Source organism: Pezoporus wallicus, unplaced genomic scaffold (assembly GCF_028554395.1).
Source record: "Pezoporus wallicus isolate ANWC-B61680 ecotype Strahan unplaced genomic scaffold, APGP_CSIRO_Pwel_v1 contig_8747, whole genome shotgun sequence".
Classification (NCBI taxonomy): Eukaryota; Metazoa; Chordata; class Aves; order Psittaciformes; family Psittacidae; genus Pezoporus; species Pezoporus wallicus.
In genome coordinates, this window is record NW_026641976.1 from 940,304 (window position 1) to 963,593 (window position 23,290).

Genomic DNA, 23,290 nt, shown 5'->3' on the forward strand with positions numbered 1-23,290 from the left:
TTTTGTGTTGTGCCAGGGGAGATTTCTGACACACAGGCAGACAAACCTCTAAAGGGTAAGGTTCAAGGAAACCACCATTGTTCCAATAATGGAGGCAGAAACAGCTCTGGGAAAGAGGAGTGTTATCAGACTTACAGTATCAGCACGTCACCCAGGTGTCATGTTTCATGTATAGACTCTGGCCAGTTTCAGAAAGGCACTTTAAAATTGAAGCTCTTTTTTTCCTCTCCTTCTGTCTCTTTTTCATCCAATGCTGTGAAGGCACAGCACACAAAGAAATCAGTATGTCTGTATGGCACAGTGAGGGATTGCACCAACCTACCTAGCATTTTTCAGGTCCAGATGAAGAACAGATGTAGCCCCATGCTTGCTGATTACTGTAGATAATGCATTGCTTACTGTAGGTATCTTTGTTAGCCTGTGTACCTGTGTGTGCATGCTGTGGTCTGTACTGTAGACTTAGCTAAAAACCCAGGTATACGGTTAAGATACAGCTCTTGCACTGAAACATTTCAAAGTTGGCACTTCCTTTGTCTGACTCCTTAAATCTCAGTTTCCCAGATGTTACAAGTTTATCTTGGAAGATCTTTCTCTTTTTATTTTTCCTGGTGGTGTTACTACACCATTTTTGCATTCCATCCTATTCATTATAAGGATATCTAAAGCTTGCTATATAATCTCTTTCTGAAGTAAACACATCCATGTTTAGGAGGCCATATGCTAAAATCAGTACACTAATAGCCCAATGAATATAAATAATAATGTAAAAATGATAGAAAATTGTTCTCAGATAATATTTACATTAAATTAAAAATTCATAGGAAGTGTTTGGTCCACTAAATTGAAACACAGGTAAGGAATGGGGAATGGGAAAGGCAATAAAAGGGAATACCGCTAGAAAAATCATTACCAGTAAATTATTTCCTCTAGCAATAGCAAATCACTGAAGAGTTTGGTGGCCAGTGAATGTGGAATGTATGTTTGCTGCAGATAAAGCACTGAGACTTCATTTGCAGAAGAAGAATTTTTGAATTCACTAATAGAAAAAGGTTCATACTGAAATGCTAAAGAAAGGGGAAGTGTGGACAAAGATGAAGGAACTGTAAAATAAGTAACTACAAAGAAATGAAAGTAGTTCAGTTATTTGTTATTGCTGGCCAAAATGGTAAGTTTTCCCATAGGCTGTTTTTTGGGTTTTTTGTTTTGTTTTGTTTTTTAAAGGGAACAGGAATATCTACTAAAAAATACTGCTTTATTTAAAAGAAAGACCAAATAGTAAATGTGGAATTAATTTTTTCTTTTTTCTAAACTTGTTTTACACTGAAAGTTTAACTTGGGTCTGATCATCCTGTTTTGACACCTGCTCAAATTAGAAAACCTGTAAACCTAATTCAACCAAAAAATTTAAAACCCAGAAAGTTTTTTCAAGCAAAAATGTGTTTCTCCAAATTCATTTTCTCAAGTATTTGAATTAAACAGATCTTAATTTTGGCAGTGAAAGGTTAAAAAAAGTCTGTCTTTGAAAAAATAATTCTGTGTTTTTCTCTTTAAATTATTCTCACTGGAAACCACTTCCCCTACAAATGTCACATCAAAGGCCTCTGGTTTCTTCAGTCATCCATAGAAAATATATCAACAAACTTTAATAAAATGGAAAGCGGAAAAATAAGAAAAAAAAGTCTCCTAGTTGTCCCTTCTCTAACATTTTGTCAAGCAAAGTCTGCTTTTTGGAGAGGGTTTTAATTTATAGAGGAAGGGGACTAAGACACTGAACTTCTAAAATAGGTATAAGACTTGACTCTGCCAAGTGTTTCTACTGCAGGAGAGGTGAGTTGGCCTCATAGCAGACTATGGCTTGATGTGTCCTACTCTCACTGCTGTTGGCCCACCCATGTAAGACCCTCTTTGTGCAGGGACACAGCCCTATACTCCTGACCCCAGGTGGCTGAAGTTAAGCATTTGCACACTCTCTCCAGCCATGCCCAGCAGCTGCTCTACTGACTGAGGTCCTCAAAACACCTTTCAGCATAAATTTTCATTGAGAAAAACTGCCTTTTTTGCAAAAAAGAGCGTAATTTTGTTGTTGTTTGGGTTTTTTTAATATTCTGATTTACTTTTTGACAAATTCTTTTCTTCAAACCACAAAGAAAGCATGAAAGAGGTAAGAAGTGTTTCAAGTCTATCCTCTGGAGAGCAATTTTAGTGATTTGAAAAGAGCTGTGGCACTTGATATCTACTGAGGGTTTGAATCAGTAAATAAAAGTGGTGTTTGATTTTCTCTGCTATGATAACTATTACAAGTTTAGTCACTCAGTGTCCTATGTTTGATTTCAGGGGCTATATAAAGGAGTGATTGGACCAAACAGCAATGAGTAGTAAAGCACTGATGGACAGTCTACCAGGTAAGCCAAAAAATCAGCAGGCCATGAATAATAAGAGTGCAGTATTCAACCAACCTTTTAATGGAACAAAATTTGCCCTAGTGAAAAATGGTTTTGCATTGCATTCCTTATAACCATCTTTCAAAGCTTTTGCAGTACCTCTTCCACCAGAGTTAGAAGATGAAGTTATGACAATGGATAACGTGATGGAGAGAAAGCCTAACTATGACCAGGAGTTGAAGAAACAATATTATGGAGAAGAGGACAAAGTAAGGCAGACACCAGAAGGTGGCATAGATGCTCCCCATTGTTATTCCTTTGTTTCACTTTGTACTCCGAAATGAATTTTGTTGTCTCTTTCGTCAGTCTGATCTTGTTAGGCCTAAGCAGAGGAGTACTTTTGGGATCAGGGCCAAGCAGTCCTTTGTGTAACTAGAAAGACAAGTACCTGCAATTTATCTGCAAGCATAAAAAATACAGGTGTAAAAAATAGGATGGCAGCAGCCTAGCAGCCAGTTTAATGTGCAACATATATCTGCTTCATTGGTAACAATTAGCAAACGTTGAATAGAAATCCTTTAGAAGATTTTTTTTACTTAAGGCTCTTCTACCTTCAATAGAGATCAATCAATGAAGATTGATCATTATCTGTGTTAAATATTTAACACTGATTGGTTTTCAATCTGTGTCATATTTAATGAAGTTCCTTGAAAATATTTAGGATTTACCAGCTAGTAAATATCATAATGAAGAACCTTACCAATAAGGTTTTAAAATACCTGCTGCCGGTAATGTGTGATATCTTTCTTATCTTGAAAGAAAAAAGCTGCTGTGTTTGATTATATACGACTGATAGATGTATTTTCAGAGGTGGCTTTCTTAGACATAGGCAAAGGTGGGAAACTCCTGGTTTTCTTTGGAAGAAATTAGGTATGAATGTGCCTGACCTGTTAGAGTTTGTAAGATACTGGTGTTATCAGAATTACATTTTTAAATGCAGCAGCCAGACCAGAATGGAGACAGGAATAGGAAGAAGAAACCAAGCTGAACTAACTTTAGCTGACCATATTTAACAGCAGGTGGACCAGTTTTTTAAAGGGCTGGAAATTATTTGGTTTGTTTTTATGAAAATGAAGAGCCTTTGTTAATACCTGGCATGTGTATCAAAACAAACAAACAAAAAAATAATAACCTTTCATTTAAAACAAATCATTCATCCTTTACCCTAGCCTAAAATGAGGCACAGAAAGAAGAGCCATCATGGATTAAAAGATTTTAGTCACCTGTTAAGGATGCTAGATCAGAATACTTTCGGTGTCTGTGCAAAAATTAAACCTTCAAACTTCAAAACAAAGATTTAATAAGCTATTGTGTACTAAATTCTCTTACTACTGGGATTAGATTTCAGTTGCATACACATAATCCGGTACAACTGTAGATGAATGGTAGAAAATGGTAGTTATTTTTTATTAAAAAAAACACAACAGTATATTAACAAAGCACATTTAGTAATGAGTCTCCCTTTACTCTTTACCTTCTCACAATAGCTTACTAAGCTTGGTATTTTAACTAAGGATAACCATTGAGCCAACGTCAGCTGATTTTGTCCTGTTTACAGACACCTGTGTATAACATTGGAGGTGCAAGGATGCATAGTGATATGAAGTACAGCTTGATGCCAGTACATAAGGTTTACTTGGGAATGATGAGCCGGAAAAGATGCCTTAAAGTGGGGTGGTTTTGTGAGGAAACAACTTCTTTTAAAATAATTAAAAATTAATTGTAAGCTTAACTCTAACAGGCAGCAGAACGTACCTTGTGTAACCAATATGAAGAAAAAATCCGACCCTGCATTAATCTCATCGATAGCCTAAGAGCTCTCGGAATAGAAAAAGACATGGCTTTGCCTGCGATTGCAGTGATTGGAGACCAGAGCTCTGGGAAAAGCTCCGTCCTAGAAGCCCTGTCTGGTATTGCTCTTCCTAGAGGCAATGGTAAGGATTCACTTTCTCAGAACTCACCTGAATTTCACTTTGTAGAAGGGATTTTTATTATTTTATTTTCTAGAGTTGGATAACTCCATGACTGAGACTGTATCTAAGTTGTGAGATCCCAAGGGCCTTCTCAGCTCTGGTCTCCAGTAGAAGAAGCAGATGTGCAGGTCAAGCATCACAGGGTAACTTCAACAAGGCACACTTCCTGGGTGGTCAAGAGACCAGGAGTAAGAAAAGTATAGTGTAATGTACTTGTCCCAAAATGTGGCCAGATTGAAAGGTCGCATCAGCTGATTCTGTACGTTTCCCAGCAGAGTAGTGCAGCAGAGTGTCGGTTTCACATAGAAGACTAGTTTTGAAATTTGCTTTTGAAGTTGGTTTGTGTTCTTTTTAAACAAGATTTTCTTACAGATACCTATTCTTTTTCTTTTTCTTTTTGTTTTTTTGTATGGAAAAAAGTGTACAAAGATCTCTATTAACAAATATGTGCCTTCGATGTTATATAAGTCAGAGAAGATTGTTGGAAGACTTTGCTGCTCAAGATTCGCCTTTCAGTTCTCTGTGTGTGTATATACACAAACATAATGTCTGCAAGTTCTGTGTGCATTGACAGTGCCATCTAGTCTTTCAAGCTGGACTTGAAGAGAAGGTTCTCATAGGATGTATGTGCAGCACCGAAACAGGTCACCCAGAGGAGTGCAAATCTCCATCCTTGGAGGTTTGCAAGACAAACTGTGGCAGGACAGAGGCATGACTGACCTCATTAGTGCCAATGACAGTCCTACTCTGAACGACAAGTCAGACGACAGCCCTTTGTCAAAGTTTCCTGAAACATTTCTGTGTCTCTGCGCAAAGTATTAGGCAGCCCTATATACACCATGCAGTCCATATGCTGTGTATCATGCGTAAAAGCTGCTGAGAGAGTTACCTCTGTTTTTGGAACTGCTGCAGGTATTGTTACTCGATGTCCCTTGGAACAAACTGAAAAGAACACCTTCCACCCAGGAATGGAAAGGGAAAATTCGTTACCGCAGCTTTAACATTGAGCTCCACAATGCCTCTGAGGTGGATAATGCAATAAGACAAGGTGAGCTGTAATGTATTCCCCTCTGATTCGGCTTTCTCAATCTCTGAATCCTTTCTCATCTTTTCTTAAGCTAAGCAGCAGTCTCTAGACTGTAGTGATTGCACATCAACACAGTGACTGTAGCCAGCAGTAACACCAAGAGCTGGATTTAGAGCAGGAGACGGTGGGAGAGCATAAATTAACTCTCTTATGAAAGTTGTACCACTTATTAGATCAATAGTTAGGATGACTCATGATGTCCAATAAAAGGCCACGATGTGTCCTCAGCTGGATGCTGTCTGCCTGGTTTGGGAAGGTTGTCAATCAAATACGAAGCCCTAACTGGTTCCTGTCTTCAGTTCACTCAGAGAATGTTTGAGGTGTCTGTGGCTGTAAATCTTATGATTTTGGAGAAAATTGCAAGAAGGCAGACTAGAAAGCATAAAGAGCTTCAGCCAGCTAGTGTGACTACAGCCTCAATCACTGCACTTTTTATGTCACAGCTTTGATTTTATGGTATTTTATGCTGTGCAAGGAAACATTTTTCTTGCCCGAAGGATGGTAAGGTCTTTGTGAAAATTGGATTGTTCTTATTTCTTTGACTAACATTGCTCTGCAATATTGTTAATGGTCCTAATGTTTTTCCATTAGCTTTTCAATGTATTATTTTGGTATTTTCAATATATCCTTCCAAAACTGGCCAAGTAAGTGGTATGAATTGATTAAGCTAATTACAGAACTGAAAATTCCTCATGAGAATGACTACTGTGTTTCCTTGCTTGTCTATACTGTTCACAGTTCAAGCATTATTGCCTTACGAGATTTGGGACAAATCACTTGATCTCTCAACCTATCAAAATGTGAAGAATATAGAATGTCATTATCTTCCGAGGCAGCCAAGGATTAATTAATGCCTACAAAGTGTCTTAACATTGAGAAATCTAATTTCTAAAACTGATCAGTATTCTGTCCAATCACTTTTGTTGTGGTTTACCTATGTGTACTTTGCATATATGAGAGTTCATAAGTATATGCTCTGTAAAGTATTAAAGTTCACATTGCAAAAGGACTCCATGTACCCACAAATTGCATAATAATTTCTTTATATTTTTACATTAATGGATTTACGTGCATGGCTGGATGCCATGCCTAAAAAAGCCAAGCCTAAAAGTACTTTAGTTGGTAGCAGATATTTTTCAAAGTCATTGTGCTCAACTTCACTTTCATGCATTATTTAAAGCTTATATTCATTGCCTCATTCTTTTCTTCTTCAGCCCAGAATGTTGTGGCTGGTACTAAAGGTGCCATTAGTGGAGAACTGGTTTCCCTAGAAATTTGGTCGCCAGATGTACCAGATCTGACGTTAATTGATCTTCCTGGAATTGCCAGAGTGGCTGTGGGGGACCAGCCAAAAGACATTGGGGAACAGGTAAAATTCGGTCTCCTCATACGCCAGTCTATTCACAGAGTCACTTCTGTAACGTACCTCATATACAAGCCTTTGCTGTAGGATGCTGAAGTTATTATGCTGGGCTTCTGAGCCAGCAATAAAGCTACCCTGACAAACAGCCTTATTTTTCAGGCAAGGAATTGCTCACAGGAACAGTGAGGCCCAGGATCTTCTGTCTGCCCTGTCTTGCCAGAGGGAGTTGCCCACACTAGCTGGGAAGGAGCCGCATCAGGGGCCCTGCCACAGCCTACCCATGGGAACATGGAATAAGCCACCCATATGGACCCTGAACACAGTGTTGCCTGTCTGTCCCTTGGCTAGACTGCAGTCTAGTAGATAGATACATCCCAAAATGAGTTGTCTCTTACCAGCTTTTTGGATGCATTTGGCAAAGGTGAATAGATCTGAGCTCTTGTAAGCTCTCCTGAAACAAGGCAGCAAATTGGCCCTCTTACAGGTTTTTTGCTCTGTTATCCATTACTTATGGAGCTCATCAGAATCAGACCCATTCTGGTTTTCTCACCCCTTAAGGGGTCCCAGCAGACCCTTTTTCAAATTAACAGAATATGCACTAAATTGGAGGGGATCTCTGCTCTTCCTCTGGTTACTTTTAGAAGAAATGCTGGAGAATGCAGATAAAACTCTAGTTGGACAAGGCCATCCTTTGTCTCTAAATTGGAAAGACATCAATTTGATAGGTGGACCACTCGGTGGATAAAGAACTGGCTGGATGGCTGCTTGCAAAGAGCTGTGGTCAATGGCTCAATGTCCAGCTGGAGATCAGTAACGAGTGGTGTTCCTCAGGGATCTGTGTTGGGACCGGTCTTGTTCAACATCTTTGTCGCTGACATGGACAGTGGGATTGAGTGTGCCCTCAGCAAGTTTGCCGATGACACCGAGCTGTGTGGTTCAGTTGATACGCTGGAGGGAAGGAATGCCATCCAGAGGGACCTTGACATGCTTGTGAGGTGGGCTGATGCCAACCTCATGAGGTTTAACCATGCCAAGTGCAAGGTCCTACACCTGGGTCGGAGCAATGCCAGGCACAGCTACAGGTTGGGCAGAGAAGAGATCCAGAGCAGCCCTGCGGAGAAGGACCTGGGGGTATTGGTTGATGAGAAAATGAACATGAGCCGGCTTCAGTGTGCACTTGCAGCCCAGAAAGCCAACTGTATCCTGGGCTGCACCAAAAGGAGTGTGACCAGCAGGTCGAAGGAGGTGATCCTGTCCCTCTATTCTGCTCTTGTGAGACCTCACCTGGAGTATTGTGTGCAGTTGTGGTGTCCTCTACATAAAAAGGACATGGAACTGTTGGAACAAGTCCAGAGGAGGGCCACGAGGATGATCAGGGGACTGGAGCACCTCCCATATGAAAATAGGCTGAGGAAGTTGGGGCTGTTCAGCCTGGAGAAGAGAAGGCTGCGTGGAGACCTCCTAGCAGCCTTACAGTATCTGAAGGAGGGCTATAGGGATGCTGGGGATGGGCTATTCATTAGGGACTGTAGTGACAGGACAAGGGGTAATGGGTTAAAACTTAAACAGGGGAAGTTTAGATTGGATATAAGGAGGGAGTTCTTTCCTGTTAGGGTGGTGAGGCACTGGAATGGGTTGCCCAGGGAAGTTGTGAATGCTCCATCCCTGATGGTGTTCAAGTCCAGGTTGGATGGAGTCTTGAGTGAGATGGTTTAGTGGGGGGTGTCCCTGCCCATGGCAGGGGGGTTGGAACTAGATGATCTTAATGTCCTTTCCAACCCTTACTATTCTATGATTCTATGATCTATAAGGATGATGTGCAGGAGCTGGGTGTACTGTTTCTCCTAGAATACCTTTAAATTGGAACTTGGAATAAGAATAGCCCAAACTGAACTAGACGTATCAACAAAACTGAGACAAGATTGGATTATCTGAGCTTAATTCCCTGGGAGAAGACTAATTTCATTTCACACCTAGATAGCAATCTTTCCATTGTATTCAGAAGAAAGCAGCAGGTAAGACAAGATTGGATTATCTGAGCTTAATTCGCTGGGAGAAGACTAATTTCATTTCACACTTAGATAGCAATCTTTCTATTGTATTCAGAAAAAAGCAGCAGGTATGACATATTCCATACATTTTCAACCTGCATGCCTCATAGACAGAGGCTATAGCATTGTAGCATATTAGAAATTGGGATGGATGTGAAGTATAGAAGAGAGGCACCTTTACCAAAACTCAGGAGAAAAAAAGAATAAACTTACTTTAGTATAAGCACAGTAGAGGTGTGTAAACCTTTTGTAATACAACACAAACTATGACAAACTCTTTTAGTCTTGCATTGAAACATAGAAGCAACACCAAATAGATGACTTGTTTGACTTTTTTGTTTGGTTGCTTGGTTTTGGTTTGAGGTTTTGGGTTGTTTCTTTTTTTCCCACAAATACTCCACTGAAATATAAGACAAAGACATTTTCTCTCCTGTCAGAGATACAAATTTGAGATTTATCAACATGATCCAAGTCTTGGAAGGCAGATGCAGGGACTGTGAGAATGAAGACCTTGCGCTCACTGTAGGAGAGGAACTGGTTCGAGACCATCTTAAAAATCTGAATGTGCACAAGTCCGTGGGTCCTGATGAGATCCATCCACGGGTCCTGAAGGAGCTGGCAAATGAAATTGCTAAGCCACTGGCCATCATATTTGAGAAATCATGGCAGTCAGGTGAAGTTCCCGATGACTGGAAAAAGGGAAATATAACCCCCATTTTCAAGAAGGGGAAAATGGATGACCCGGGGAATTACAGACCAGTCAGTCTCACCTCTGTGCCTGGCAAAATCTTGGAGCAGATTCTCCTGGAAGGCATGCTAAGGCACATGAAAATCAACAAGGTGCTTGGTGACAGCCAGCATGGCTTCACTAAGGGGAAATCCTGCCTGACCAATTTGTAGCCCCTTCTATGATGGGGCTACAGAACTGATGGACAAGGGTAGAGCAGTTGATGTCATCTACCTGGACTTGTGCAAAGCGTTCGACACTGTCCCACACAACATCCTTGTCTCTAAATTGGAGAGACATCAATTTGATGGGTGGACCACTCGGTGGATAAAGAACTGGCTGGATGGCCGCACACAAAGAGTTGTGGTCAATGGCTCAATGTCCAGCTGGAGATCAGTAACGAGTGGTGTTCCTCAGGGATTGGTGTTGGGACCGGTCTTGTTCAACATCTTTATCGCTGACATGGACAGTGGGATTGAGTGCGCCCTCAGCAAGTTTGCCGATGACACCAAGCTGTGTGGTTCGGTTGATACGCTGGAGGGAAGGAATGCCATCCAGAGGGACCTTGACACGCTTGTGAGGTGGGCTGATGCCAACCTCATGAAGTTTAACCATGCCAAGTGCAAGGTCCTACACCTGGGTTGGAGCAATGCCAGGCACAGCTACAGGTTGGGCGGAGAAGAGATTCAGAGCAGCCCTGCGAAGAAGGACTTGGGGTGTTGCTAGATGAGAAAATGAACTTGAGCCGGCTTCAGTGTGCACTTGCAGCCCAGAAAGCCAACTGTATCCTGGGCTGCATCCAAAGGAGCGTGACCAGCAGGTCGAAGGAGGTGATCCTGCCTCTCTATTCTGCTCTTGTGAGACCTCACCTGGAGTATTGTGTGCAGTTGTGGTGTCCTCTACATAAAAAGGACATGGAACTGTTGGAACAAGTCCAGAGGAGGGCCAGGAGGGTGATCAGGGGACTGGAGCACCTCCTGTATGAAGACAGGCTGAGGAAGTTGGGGCTGTTCAGCCTGGAGAAGAGAAGGCTGTGTGGAGACCTCCTAGCAGCCTTCCAGTATCTGAAGGGGGCCTATAGGGATGCTGGAGAGGGACTCTTCATTAGAGACTGTAGTGACAAGACGAGGGGTAACGGGTTCAAACTTAAACAGGGGAAGTTTAGATTGGATATAAGAAGGAAATTCTTTCCTGTTAGGGTGGTGAGGCACTGGAATAGGTTGCCCAGGGCGGTTGTGAATGCTCCACCCCTGGCAGTGTTCAAGACCAGGTTGGATGAGGCCTTGGGTGATATGATTTAGCGTAAGGTGTCCCTGCCCATGGCAGGGGGTTTGGAACTAGATGATCTTAATGTCTTTTCCAACCCTAACTATTCTATGATTCTATGATATATCTTGCTTTCTTTCTGTAAGTGTGTACCTTGGTATCAGAACTTGTTTTTCTCACATGTGATTATTTGCAAAATATCTTCAATATTTCCATGACAGATTATATGCATGAGAGGTTAAACTGCACATAGCTTTCAGGACAGGCATAACATCCAAACATGCTAGATGTTTAGATTAATCTTGACATAGAAAAAGAGGCTGCATTTTACTGCTGACCCATTTCCATGCTATCCTTTAGCATGTAATACTATCCTCAGTAAATGTGACATTTAATGCCATTAGACAGTGGCTCATATTGCTAGAAATAGTCACATCTTACATGGAAGCATCTAATTTCACTGAATTTTCTTAATGTGTATTGCATTACAGATCAAAATACTACTTAAAAAAATTATTCGCTTCAAAGAAACACTCAATTTGGTAGTGGTGCCATGTAATGTGGATATTGCAACAACAGAAGCATTGAAAATGGCTCAAGAGGTGGATCCCACTGGAGAAAGGACACTAGGTGAGACAATTTTTGATCTACAAGTTGAAGAGAAATGTGAATCTTGTTTCCATGAAGGTCTGATGTTCTGTATTCCGTGCTAGATCTGTAGAATTAGCTACTAGAAGAAGGAAAAAAGAAAACAGCCTAAATGAACTATTTACAAAGCTTGAGATGATCCAGTAGCTCAAAGAATCCCTCAATTTTGAGTCTTGCTGGCTTATATGTTACAATTGCAGGAAAGCTTTGCTGCTGCCTGTTAAAAAAGGATTTGCAAGACAAAAAGAGGGTGGGAGGCCAACTGCGGAGCAAGTTTTACAGTGCAAAGCCCAAGAGCTGAGAGCTCTCTAGAGGAGAAAAAAAAAACCAACAAATGACGAGAAGTTGCTTTATAAAACATGGTACAGAGTATTCCTTCTCTGGGTGTCCTGCTACACCTCTTCCACCTTTAACCTCTGCACTTGACTAGCTTTCTTTTTGGGTAATTTCCCAGGGATCCTCACAAAACCTGACCTGGTGGATAGAGGAACTGAAGAGTCTGTCATTAAGATAATGCAAAACAAGGTCATCCCCCTCAAAAAAGGTTACATGATTGTGAAGTGTCGCGGGCAGCAGGACATCCACGACAAACTGTCCTTGGCCACTGCAATCCAGCAGGAGAGAAAATTCTTCCAGACTCACAAACATTTCAGGTACTTCTCACAGCAAGGACCTAATCAAAAACATATTAAAGTCACTTCAAAGCTTCCTGTCAACTTGGTGAGTTTTAAAGTAGGGTTAGAAACAAGTTTTAATGATATTCAGTACTTCTCATTGCCCATGTAGTGTTACATTCCAGGAAGCCAGAAGAATTTTACACATCAAATAAAACTTTAAAATGCGTTTTGGATGCAAGTTCGATATATATATCTCCCCTTAACCCTGGGAGAAGTGCAATGGTCTTCAGAAGTTCAAAATAATTTCAAAAACTCTAATTTAAACATCTTAAGTGCTTGAGCACTTCAAGTCGAGCATTTCAAGTCAGGCACTAAAGTATTTCCATGCACTGGGAAACATGGTTAAACTCAGCATGAGAAAGGATACTGACTGTGCTAAGGGCACAGATTTCCCCAGAAGATGACTCAGCAGCAAATCAATCATAATATAGAGAATGGCAGGCGAAAAGGGTTTGGAATCAGTGTACTTCACGCATGCAGAAGTAACACAGCAGCACATTAATCTGCTGTTACAATTTGCTATTTTCAGCTTCTTCTCTGTTTCCGTTTGCTTAGCCAGTATCAGCGGCTGCCAAACAACTCTTGCGTTAAATGCCCAGAGTCCTAGGCTGCTGCTGCAATTGTGCTTGAACTCTCAGGCAGCCCTTCTTTTACTCAATTTGTGTATTTACTCAAATTGTGTACAACTAGTGAAAAAAGAGCAAAGCATCAGTGCTACCTCCTTACCCTGCCCATGCAGTCTACCAAAAACACCTTTTCCTCTTTTTTGCAGCATTCTGCTGGAAGAAAGAAGAGCTACTATCCCTTATCTGGCAGAAAAGCTCACAAATGAACTTGTGGGACATATTATTGTAAGTAACAGAAGCGCTATACTAAGCTGTTTGTGCTGGTTACAATCTAGAAATAAGTTCAGCCCTTTAACCTTGGGTTGCAATTGATTGCAATTGGATTGCATCTTTATATGCATAGAGAGCACTTAATTATCCTTCAGTCCGACAATCTAAGGACAAATTGCACTGAGAGTTATAAGTGAAAAACCTGTGTTCTGTTAATCTTAAACTGAACGTTAACAATAGGCAAATAATTTCATTTGTGACTCATAACTCCTGCTTTTTCAATGACAGCCATGTTATTTCTGTTTGTGAATGTTGATTGACTGGGTGACAAGTTACTGTTATGAGCGTACTAAAACACAATAATTTCTATTTAACTGAAAATGTCTTAAAAAAAATCAAGTAATTGTTTTATTATATTATTATACTAATGTAAATATATTGGAGTTTCAATTTTATAGACATGTATCTGCAAGTAATATATCTTATTCCATTAAGGGAAAATGCTAAAATACAGGGAGCCTCTAAATTCAATACTGAAGGAGAAAAAAAAGCATTTACATATCCTGATGCAACTAAACAGCTGTGTTCAATCAGGCATTTATCAGGAATGGAAGGGTCAGTGCATTCCCCACATCATCACCTCCCTGGCACAACCTGTGAGGACAGTTTTTGGCTCACTATAGATGAAATGTTGCTAGGGACTATTGCTAGGTTGCCTAGGGACTGTAGCTACTCTGCCCACCTCACAGAGAGGTCTTAGCCCCCTGCCTTCTCTCAATGAAGGCCATATTTGTATTTCCATGGTATCCCACTGTCATGTGTGGGATGCAAGGACAGCAAGCTCTTAGACTTCAAAGAGCAGCAAAGATCTTGTGCAGGTATAGGTCATTCTTAGATTGGTTTTATTTTCCTTCCAAAGCCAAACATGTTCAACCTACCTAAATATCCTTCTTCACTGTCTACCCACCAGAACACTTTGCCAGCACTGGAGAAACAAATTCATGAGGCACTACAAAAAACATTACAGGATCTACAAAAGTACAAAAGAGTCTCACCCACAACAGAGTCTGAGAAGCTGACTGTCCTCACTGATGTGAGTATCAATATTGATTTTGTCACAGAGCAGAATGAAGAGGTAAATGTGGGAGAAAAAGAAACCACTAAAAGTTAGGAAAACATTGGCATGGAGCACCAGGAAGCTTGTGGTATCTGTCATCGAAGAGTTTCAAGAGCAACATAGACAAACCTCTGGAAGGAATACATCATAGCTACAAAAACAATGGACCACAGGAGCTCATGGTCCCTTCTAGCAATATTTTTCATGTGATTATGTCATGAAAACTGAACAACAACTCAGTTGAAAGGTCAAACTCAAGCATCTCAGGGATGGAAAAATTACACTCCTGCCTGCCACAAACTTTTTGAAGGGTTTATATTGTTTACAGCACTCATAAAATCAAATGCATTCTTGATATCAAAATATGGTTTACTAGTCCGTCCAAGTATCTTATCTTGGGGAACTAATCCCTTACAGAAAGCTTTCAGGAGGCCAGCAGGGGCACTTAAGAAGGCTCATCAGCCTTCAAAGGTTTCATACAAGTCTGGTCAAACACAGTTTGCTAAATGGTTCTAAGAGTCCACAGGAAAGGAAAAACAAAAAAAGTATCAAGTTTATTCTCCTCCAGCTGTGCTGGTTTGGGGACAGCCAAACAAAAAAACAAACAAAACAACAGGAGTTGCAAGCATAAAAGATGTAAGGAAGGGATGTTTTCAATGAACCATGCTCCTGCTTTAACATCAAAAGATTGCAGATTTGCTTTACAGATGCAAGTCAGTCTGGAGAAATGAAACTTTACAACATTCTTGCTTGTTCTTTAATTCACTACAGTTGATCAAACTCTTTAATCAAGATGTCTCTCAGACAATACGTGGAGAGGAACAGTTGGCTGGAAATGAAATCAGGCTGTTTACAAAAATCCGCAAAGAGTTCCAAACATGGGAAACGGTTCTCCTAGAGTGTGCTGCAAAGGGTAAGCATAGAAAACCATTGTTTGCAGCTGACCTGAGATTCCATTCCCTTGCTTTTAAATCAAGACACAGCATCATCAATGGGTTGTTCCAAGAAAGTAAAAACAAGAAGCGGGGAGTATGCATCTGTTGTAATGTTAGGCAAGTTATGCTTTAGTCCTTGAGGAAAAGGACAGAGCTTGTGTTAAATGCTGTCATTACGGAGAGATCAGTGAATGTCTCTCTTCTCCCAGCAAAGCAGTAAAATCAAGACTATGGGCCCTGGCACAAAATTGGTTGGTGAGTCTCTGAACCGTTCTTCTAGATAACAGCATTAAACCAAACATATTATCATCATCATCATCATTATTTTAAACTATATAATGAATCTGCTATAATTCTATTACTATTTTTATTACTATTATTAGGAACATTTTGCAATTTTAGTCTTTTTTGTTCAATTTTAGCTCTGGTTTAAGGTGTGGAGAAAGCAATTCTGAGTCTGAAATCACCACACCTTGCAAAGAGCACCCCTTCCTGTGCATCTCCCACTTTGCTTAACTGAACTCAGATCTAAACTGAGGCATAGGGTGATGCGCGCAAGCTAAACTCTGCAGTACACTCAACATCTTTTGCAGCATCTCTTTCACATCTTTCAGAGACCCCATCACTTGCTCTTAGAGATGAATTATCATCAGCTATCAGACAAGCAGCAGTTCTCAAAGCAAATTCTGTGCACATCTATGTCAGCATTACTAGTCCCTCTAAAATGATAGGTACAAATAGGCTGCAAGAATGACATCAACCAGAGACAAACATATATATATATATGTGAAGACAGACAGACATTAGTGTATGTTAACATTTCTTATGTCACATCCATGAAATATCAGGCCAATCAACATGATTTTATGGACAGGAATAGAAGAGTAAGATAATGAAGGCATGATGAAATAGACAAAAAAAATAAATAAAAAATAGCAGAAAGCACTAGCAGAAGGATACAACTTCTTCAGAGGACAAGAACAACTGAGTTGCATTACAAGGCATTCCAAGGCAGCTGAACCACAGTGGGGAACCATCTGGGCACTTTCAGGTTATCCCCATTGATTTAAACTAATACATCTAACTTCACAATAGGATCACGTAGCAACACACAGCAGCTCTTACAACAGCATCGCTCTTGCTGACAATATGCTACCCCAAACTCATGTGTATATATGCCCAGATAAAGTATTTACCTGTGCAGCAGAGTAAGTTCACTTACATAGCTTGAAAACTAGAGGTAGCTTTAGCGAGCTCTTCCTCAAGAAAAAGCTCTATTATCGGTCACCTCTAGGATTTCTGAAGGTACATCATCACATGTCAGATGACACTGTTTAACTTGAGCTTTCTTATGATGAATGAAAGTACTAAGAGGAGTAGACACTTTTAATATTTGAAGCCTTGAACTTTCTGTTGCAAAGCTGATAGATGTTCTTGTGGCTATGTTACAACTTTGTACTACCTTAACTGTACAGGTTGGTTTTCAGACTCTGAAACAGATTCTCTACATCCACTTCTGGGTTTTTTTGTGGAGTTTTTTCCACTGATTTTTTTTTTTTCTTTTTTAATTATCCAACTATGGATTCGTGTATCTGAATGTTAGAACTGAAAGCATTCATAGCTTGACTTCTACTTCCACATCTGCATGTGATTCACAAATTTGACCCCCAAACAGGGCCATATTGAAACCTTCCGAAACACTCAGAGACCTGTCTTCGCCTGAATATGTAAACCAGTTCAAAGAGATATACCCCATTTAAGATGGCAAAGTCATATAATGTTAACAAAGAAATATTGACTGTGATATCTTAAATAAAAATAGATAGTCAACAGTAGATTCCCTGGAATAAGACTGTTTAGGGAGTTTGGGGTATTGTTTTGTTCCATGAGGGTAGCAATTCCAAGAAGAACCAGTATTTTTGAGCCCCATCATGATTTCTGGGTTGCTTTCTGTCATATAGGTGGTTGCTCCATTGTGTCATTAACTGAGTAATAACGTGTTAGCACAGTTCTGTAGTAATGGTTTTGCTTGAAAGATCATCTCAGTAGTTGCTCTTCTCAAGAGCATTTCAAAGAGGAGAAATAGACCTCTTTCGTAAATCTGATATTCATAAATTGAGTGATTAGTTGTAAAGTAATGTTATTTTAATATTGCAGTTAACGAAACTGTACCCGGTAAAGCATGGAAATATGAAGAACAGTATCGTGGAAGAGAGTTCCCAGGTTTTACCAATTACAGGACATTTGAGGATGTTATAAAAGAGCAGATCATAGAACTGGAGGAGCCAGCCATTGAGATACAGAACAGGGTGATTGGTACGTCTCACAGGCCTCATGAGGCTGTTACATGGGAGATACTCATGCACCTAACTTTTTTTTTTCCAGGATGAGCAAATGTTCTCACTGCTGGAGCAAGAGCTCCAGCCAGGATTCTTCAGAGTGGGGAAGTGAATTTGATTCAACCTGGAGTCTTACTTCTTCTCTAGAGCCTCCAATCTCTACATGTGGTCTCCGGCATTTATTAATACTTTTCCCAGTGGCTGGTGGAAGAAAGTTAGAATGTAACTACCTTAAATAACAGAGTAAAGTAATAGTACAGTAGAAGTACCTGGTTACAGCCCAGCAGTTTGGTATTCCCAAACCCAGGGAGTGGCATTCACAAACCTGAACTGGGAGCCCAGCTTCTCTGCCAGTTCTTTGCATGCTGTTGTACATTGTATCATACAGTGTATTGTATGTTGTATCACACAGTGACTGCTGAGACTGGGGGGAAGAGTACATAGTTCATCCAGTAAAAACCACCCAAGGAAAAAGTATGTCATGATCCTCTCTCTCCTATGTTTGACTTAGAAGGCATCTACGGTGTCTGTGCCAGACTCAGTGATCTGTCCTGTATGTGGCTAGCCCCTCTCCCTGCAGGGGCAACTCAGGGGGTGAGATGCAGATGTGCTTACATGGCCAAGTGATGGCACATCTGTTCAGATACAGCTGTAAGCACAGAAATTGCTTTATAAAGGAAATCTCAGGGATATTCAATCTCTCGGGTGTTAAGTGATTACATCAGGTCTTTAATGTCTCACACTCTTGGACCTAGGAATCTAAATTCCTACTTGTTTGTATTGGTCATAAAGGCACAGTACATCAGTACAGCTGCCCAGCTATTTCTGGATGAATATAGAAAATGGGTAGTTTTCCCAAGTCTCATATTAACAATAGCTTAAAAACCTCACTTGATTACTTGACATTATTTTGTCTGTTTTTCTTCTGTCTGTTAGGACTGGTTGAAGAGAAATTTATGGAACTCACTATAAGGCATTTTGGCAATTTCCACAATCTAAACAGAGCTGTTAAGGTGAGACATTACCTGTAACCTGAGATAAGAGCATGACAGAATGGCCTTTGTAAATACAGCCATTTGTAAAGACAACATTTGTAAATACTGCTTAGAGTACCTATCTCATTGAATTACCCTTATGCAACCACTGAATTTCTTTCAGGCCTATGTTTTTTATAAAATAAGGAAGAGCACGAAAATGATAGCACCTTTACAATGGGACTAATGAAAGTGCCTTTTGTCTTTTGGTACAAATTTGACAAGATATAAAACATACATTCCTCATTCATTCTGGTCACATTGTTGATACATACACCACAATGCAAAGAAAACACAATATGGCAGCCTTGAAGAGTTTATAATTAATTTAAATTTAAGTTCTGCAATGATTTGTAAGCATGTGGGTAGCCTAAGAGCACTAAACAGTGCTTTTGCCTCTCTGAAAGGCAAGCCATGTTGTTAGCCAGTGCAGGAATCTCATCTTCAATAAAAGGGAGCAAGAGCAGACAAGCTAAAAATCATGATGACTGTTCACAGTTTGGGATAGAGTTAAATGATACGGATGTCGTTGAGCCTTTCTCTCAGAAAGATCTTTGAAGAAGAGATGAGAAGCAATGCTGGACAGCAAGGAAGCAGTGTCCACTCACAGGGTACTGCTTAGAAAGGAAACTCAAATGCAAATGTGAGTGAAATAGATGGTTTTCTATTTTACTTGCATGGCCAAACCCTACTGAGCTCCCAGGTCAATCAGATACCAAGCTAATAAGCTACTTCAGCCAAACACAGAAGTATTTAGGGAGGGTCTTTAGGCATAACACAGTGAGAGAGATGCAGAGGGAAGAAGTTCTGGTAAACACTAAAGATGAAAGAAAAGACGGGATGCTTTCTTAAGAGTGCTAAGAAAGCGTGTTAAGGGAATTTGAGGATGACTGAGGGAACTTTGCTGCTATGCACTGACACCTTTGCAAAAAAAAAAAGCAAATGTCTGAGAACTTGTTGTCCTTTTCTTTTCTAGACCAGAATTGAAGACGTTAGAGAGAAACAAGCAGAGGAGGCTCAAAGACGTATCCGGACCCAGTTTAAAATGGAGAGAATTGTATACTGCCAGGATAACCTTTACATAAATGATTTAAAATCTGTTAATGGAGAATACTTTAAGAAAGTCAGCAAAGGGAAAGAATCACAGGTTGGATCTGATTTGCAACAAGAGCCCTATTTTGTCCGGGAACTGGTTTCTCACACGAAGGCTTACTTCTACGTGAGTTTACAGATGATCATACAGCAGTTGTTCTGTACTTTGAATGCTATATACCCACTGTCCAGGTCTCACTGTAGTTAACATATTGAGTCTTTCATACTACTACTATGCAGGGAATAGTAGCCAGAGGGTATAAGTGTCTTGTCCAAGTACAGGCATAGCTTCTGTATGAACTAATCAGAGCTTCTGACCAGTGATGAAAATGCCAGGACAAAGCTGGTCAGAAAGCTGTTTCAGCACAGTCTCTAGGGAGAAGTAGTTGCACAGTGCCAGATATGGCGATTAGAGAAGCCTGCCATTTCTTAAAATGACAGTTGGTTCCTAAAGCACATATTACCTGCCTCCCAGCCTGTCATGGTTCCCTGATGCCCCTTGCTCAGGGAATACACTATGGGCAAGTGAGCCCTGTTTTCTAGCTTTTCACAGAGAAAGGAGTGGCTCCTGCTGACTATCCAGCCCCATGCCAGTACAATGTTCTCTCGATCACTTACCAGCATGGAGGAGAGGATAGGATGAGGAAGAGCCCTTGGCCCTGTAACTACAAGTTACTGATATTCAGTTGATGACAAGCCCCCCTCTACAGCAAAAGAAGCAACAGGCCTAGGGTAGCTTTCCCCACTGCAAGTCTATATCACATTTTTCAAATAACACTAGTTTCCATGAGCTTAACAACATTATGTACAGCACTTCAGCATTTAGCAGAGCATCTGAGAGCTTAGGTCAGCTCAGGTCAGCCTCAAGCCCTTCTGTGTATTCCTGCTGCCAGCAGAAAGCCATATCAGTGGCTTGCAGTCAGAGCCTAAACTAATGTGACGGGAGGAGTGATAATAAAATGTTAAGTTAAAACGGATTCAGCTATCTGTAGAGATCAGAGTGTGTATGCTGCATTGCAGAGAGCTCATAGAAGTTAAGTCTCTGAAGACAAATGGGATGTTTTAACAAAATATTGTGTTAAAGAAAGACAGCAAAGAGAACATGCAGTATCAATATTTGCTTTTGATCTTTGTTTTGTAAAACTCTCCCAGAAAGCAACAAGTTCAATATTAATAATGCAGTAGGTAGGTAACAGCTCACCTTGAGTTCTAATAGCAAGATTTTGACAAATTCCTGCATTAAACATTCAGGCTGATGGAGGGAGAGAAAACCATCAGCTTTCAGAGAATGAGACAAAGGCAGAACTGCGTAAACTCTTCCCTGCCACCTCACTATTCTCTCTGCTATAGCACAAATGTCCCAGAAGTTTGTTAGACATTTTTGTAAATGTCCTAAGAGCCATTTTCAACAATAACAAATACCAGAGCATCATATCTCCATGGGACTTACACAAGGTCAAAACATTTTGAATGCAATGGAAGCTTTTAAGTGTTCACGGCCTTTGAAAATGGCATAAGCGTTTTAGCTGACTCAGCCGAATTGCTTGCTATTGACTAGATCTCTGCAAGACAGAAAGAAAAACTAAACATCTAGTCTTAGGTATTTTTCAGCTTGAGTTCAACCCCACCTTTGTACATGGAAGATTTGCACCCACTGAATTCCAGATGCATTTAAAGCCAGAAACACCTTACACTTCTCTGGAAACAGGCTGCCCAAACCCTATAGGACCTACAAATCAAATGTGCCTCTTCAAGGTCTTCCCACTGCCATTTTCAAGTCAGGTGCTACAAGAAGAAAGGAAGACAGCATGTTTCTCAATTGCAGCCAGTCACTCAGGAGTAAGTGCTCACCTGGCACCAGGAGGGCTGGAGGCAGCTCCCTCCCAGCATTGGAGAGGTTTTGAACCTCCCATTGTCCAAGAGCATCAGTGAAGCCCGGGAGAAGCATCCCACAAGCTCTTCTAGGTCAATGTTTCAATTTGCATATATAAATAGCAGACCAGACAGTTTGTCAGCTTAGCAGAAAATTATTTCATTGAGGTATCAATAGATGTAATGTAGGCAAAACAAAGCCTCACTACTGCTGAAGGCATTTTCCCTTAAAGCTAATGCTTACTCCAAAGTTGTCTTACACTTAAAAGGACAACCACATCAGAAATACCATCTAAATACAGAAATTTAGCAAGTTTAGTAAAAATCACTCTTTGATTTCCTGTACCATAATGGATTGGTAGTATTCAGAGAATACATATTTGATGCCAGAAATTGTTCACAAGTACTATTCATCAGGTATGTCCTCGGATAAGCTCTTACCAACAATAGCTGGCAGAGCTAAGTGGCGAACAGCCTGCCTTGGGTTTAGTTCAGAGAGAAAAAAGCAACAGTTGACATTCCCTTAACTCTTAGTTTTTAGACTTTTAGGTACAAAAGACTAATGGTAAACATTTTTTTTGTTCATAGAAGCACTCCCTTCTTGACCAGTAACTCTGTGCTTAACATTTAAAAAATGTGCTGTCATTTCTTCCCGTACTTCCTGTAGCCCCTTCCTGGTTTAGTTCTTTCAGGGAAATAAGTCTTCTGCCTTCTTTCCCCCTTTTTGCAGGGAGCAAGTAAACGCCTCTCTAATCAGATACCTCTGATCATCCTGTCTTCTGCCTTTCATGACTTTGGGGATGGCTTACAGACCACAATGTTGCATCTTTTGCAAGAAAAAAACAACTTAAGCCATCTGCTTCAGGAGGACAGTGAAGCTGCGAAGCATAAGAGCTACCTCAGTGAAAGAGCTGATCGTCTCACCAAAGCCCGCCAGTACCTGAGAAAATTCACCTCACTGTAATTTCTTAATTTTTCAGTCTACTCATTTTCTAGCATTATTGAAGAACGTCATAAAATCCCTGAAAATGTAACGTCAGCACCCATTTCTAGTGTTGTTTGCTTTATTTTCCATAATCATATTACATGCAAACACCTACCCTTATGTTAAGTGCTCTTTTCTGGGAGTTGTGACTGAATAAATGCTGTCTGAGTTTTAAACATTTGCTTTATGAACTTTGTATAACCATTAAAATAATTATTAAAAAGCTAGAGCTCTTGAGGGTTGTGGTGTTTTGTTTGTTTGATGATGAGGGCTTTCAGCTGTATAACTCACAAACTGTAGAAATCACATTACCTGACTTTCCTAGATGAAGCATAGTGCACAACCTTAGCAACCCCACACTTCCCTTTGTGGTTTTGCCTCACGGTGATTGATGTCTTTCCTGCCGTGGCCTGAAAAACAACTCTGCAAGCTGTTGCCACTGTTCAGTCCCAGCCCAGTAGGTAGAGTGTACACAGTGGACATGAAACAATGCCAGCCTAGATGGAAAAAAAGGGAACTACATCTTATCAGGACATCTACAGGATGCTGTTGGCTTTGCTTCTCATTTGTCAGTTCTCTGATTTGTAGAGAAAGGCTAAGAGGCTATTTCTTTTAGAAGCCTGGAGCATCACCTGAAATTTTGGGACTGATGGGCAATTCAGTAGATAGCAGGAATTTGGATGTCCAAGAGATTAAATCATCCAGGATGCTAAACATGGCTGACTTCTGTGGCACAGCTTTCACCCCAGTAGAGCGTACAACTTTCTTAACTCTGTTTAGCACTACAGCCAGTTTTCCACATTTCAGTATAATGATGTTTTGCTACTACTGACTTGCAGTGCTGCAG

General features: G+C 40.5%; 1 protein-coding gene across 1 annotated transcript; it reads left to right on the top strand.

Annotated features, from left to right (window-relative positions):
• Positions 1-2,361: 2,361 nt before the first annotated feature.
• Positions 2,362-22,422, top strand: LOC130608468 (interferon-induced GTP-binding protein Mx-like). Its single transcript, XM_057426360.1, is given in 15 exon segments — positions 2,362-2,402; positions 2,529-2,650; positions 4,183-4,375; positions 5,327-5,351; positions 5,353-5,462; positions 6,716-6,870; positions 11,400-11,538; positions 12,011-12,209; positions 13,006-13,084; positions 14,040-14,162; positions 14,958-15,099; positions 17,279-17,437; positions 18,397-18,473; positions 19,471-19,713; positions 22,189-22,422. Coding segments are annotated over 15 exon segments (2,034 nt in total). The 5' UTR covers positions 2,362-2,368.
• The last annotated feature ends 868 nt before the right edge of the window (positions 22,423-23,290 follow it).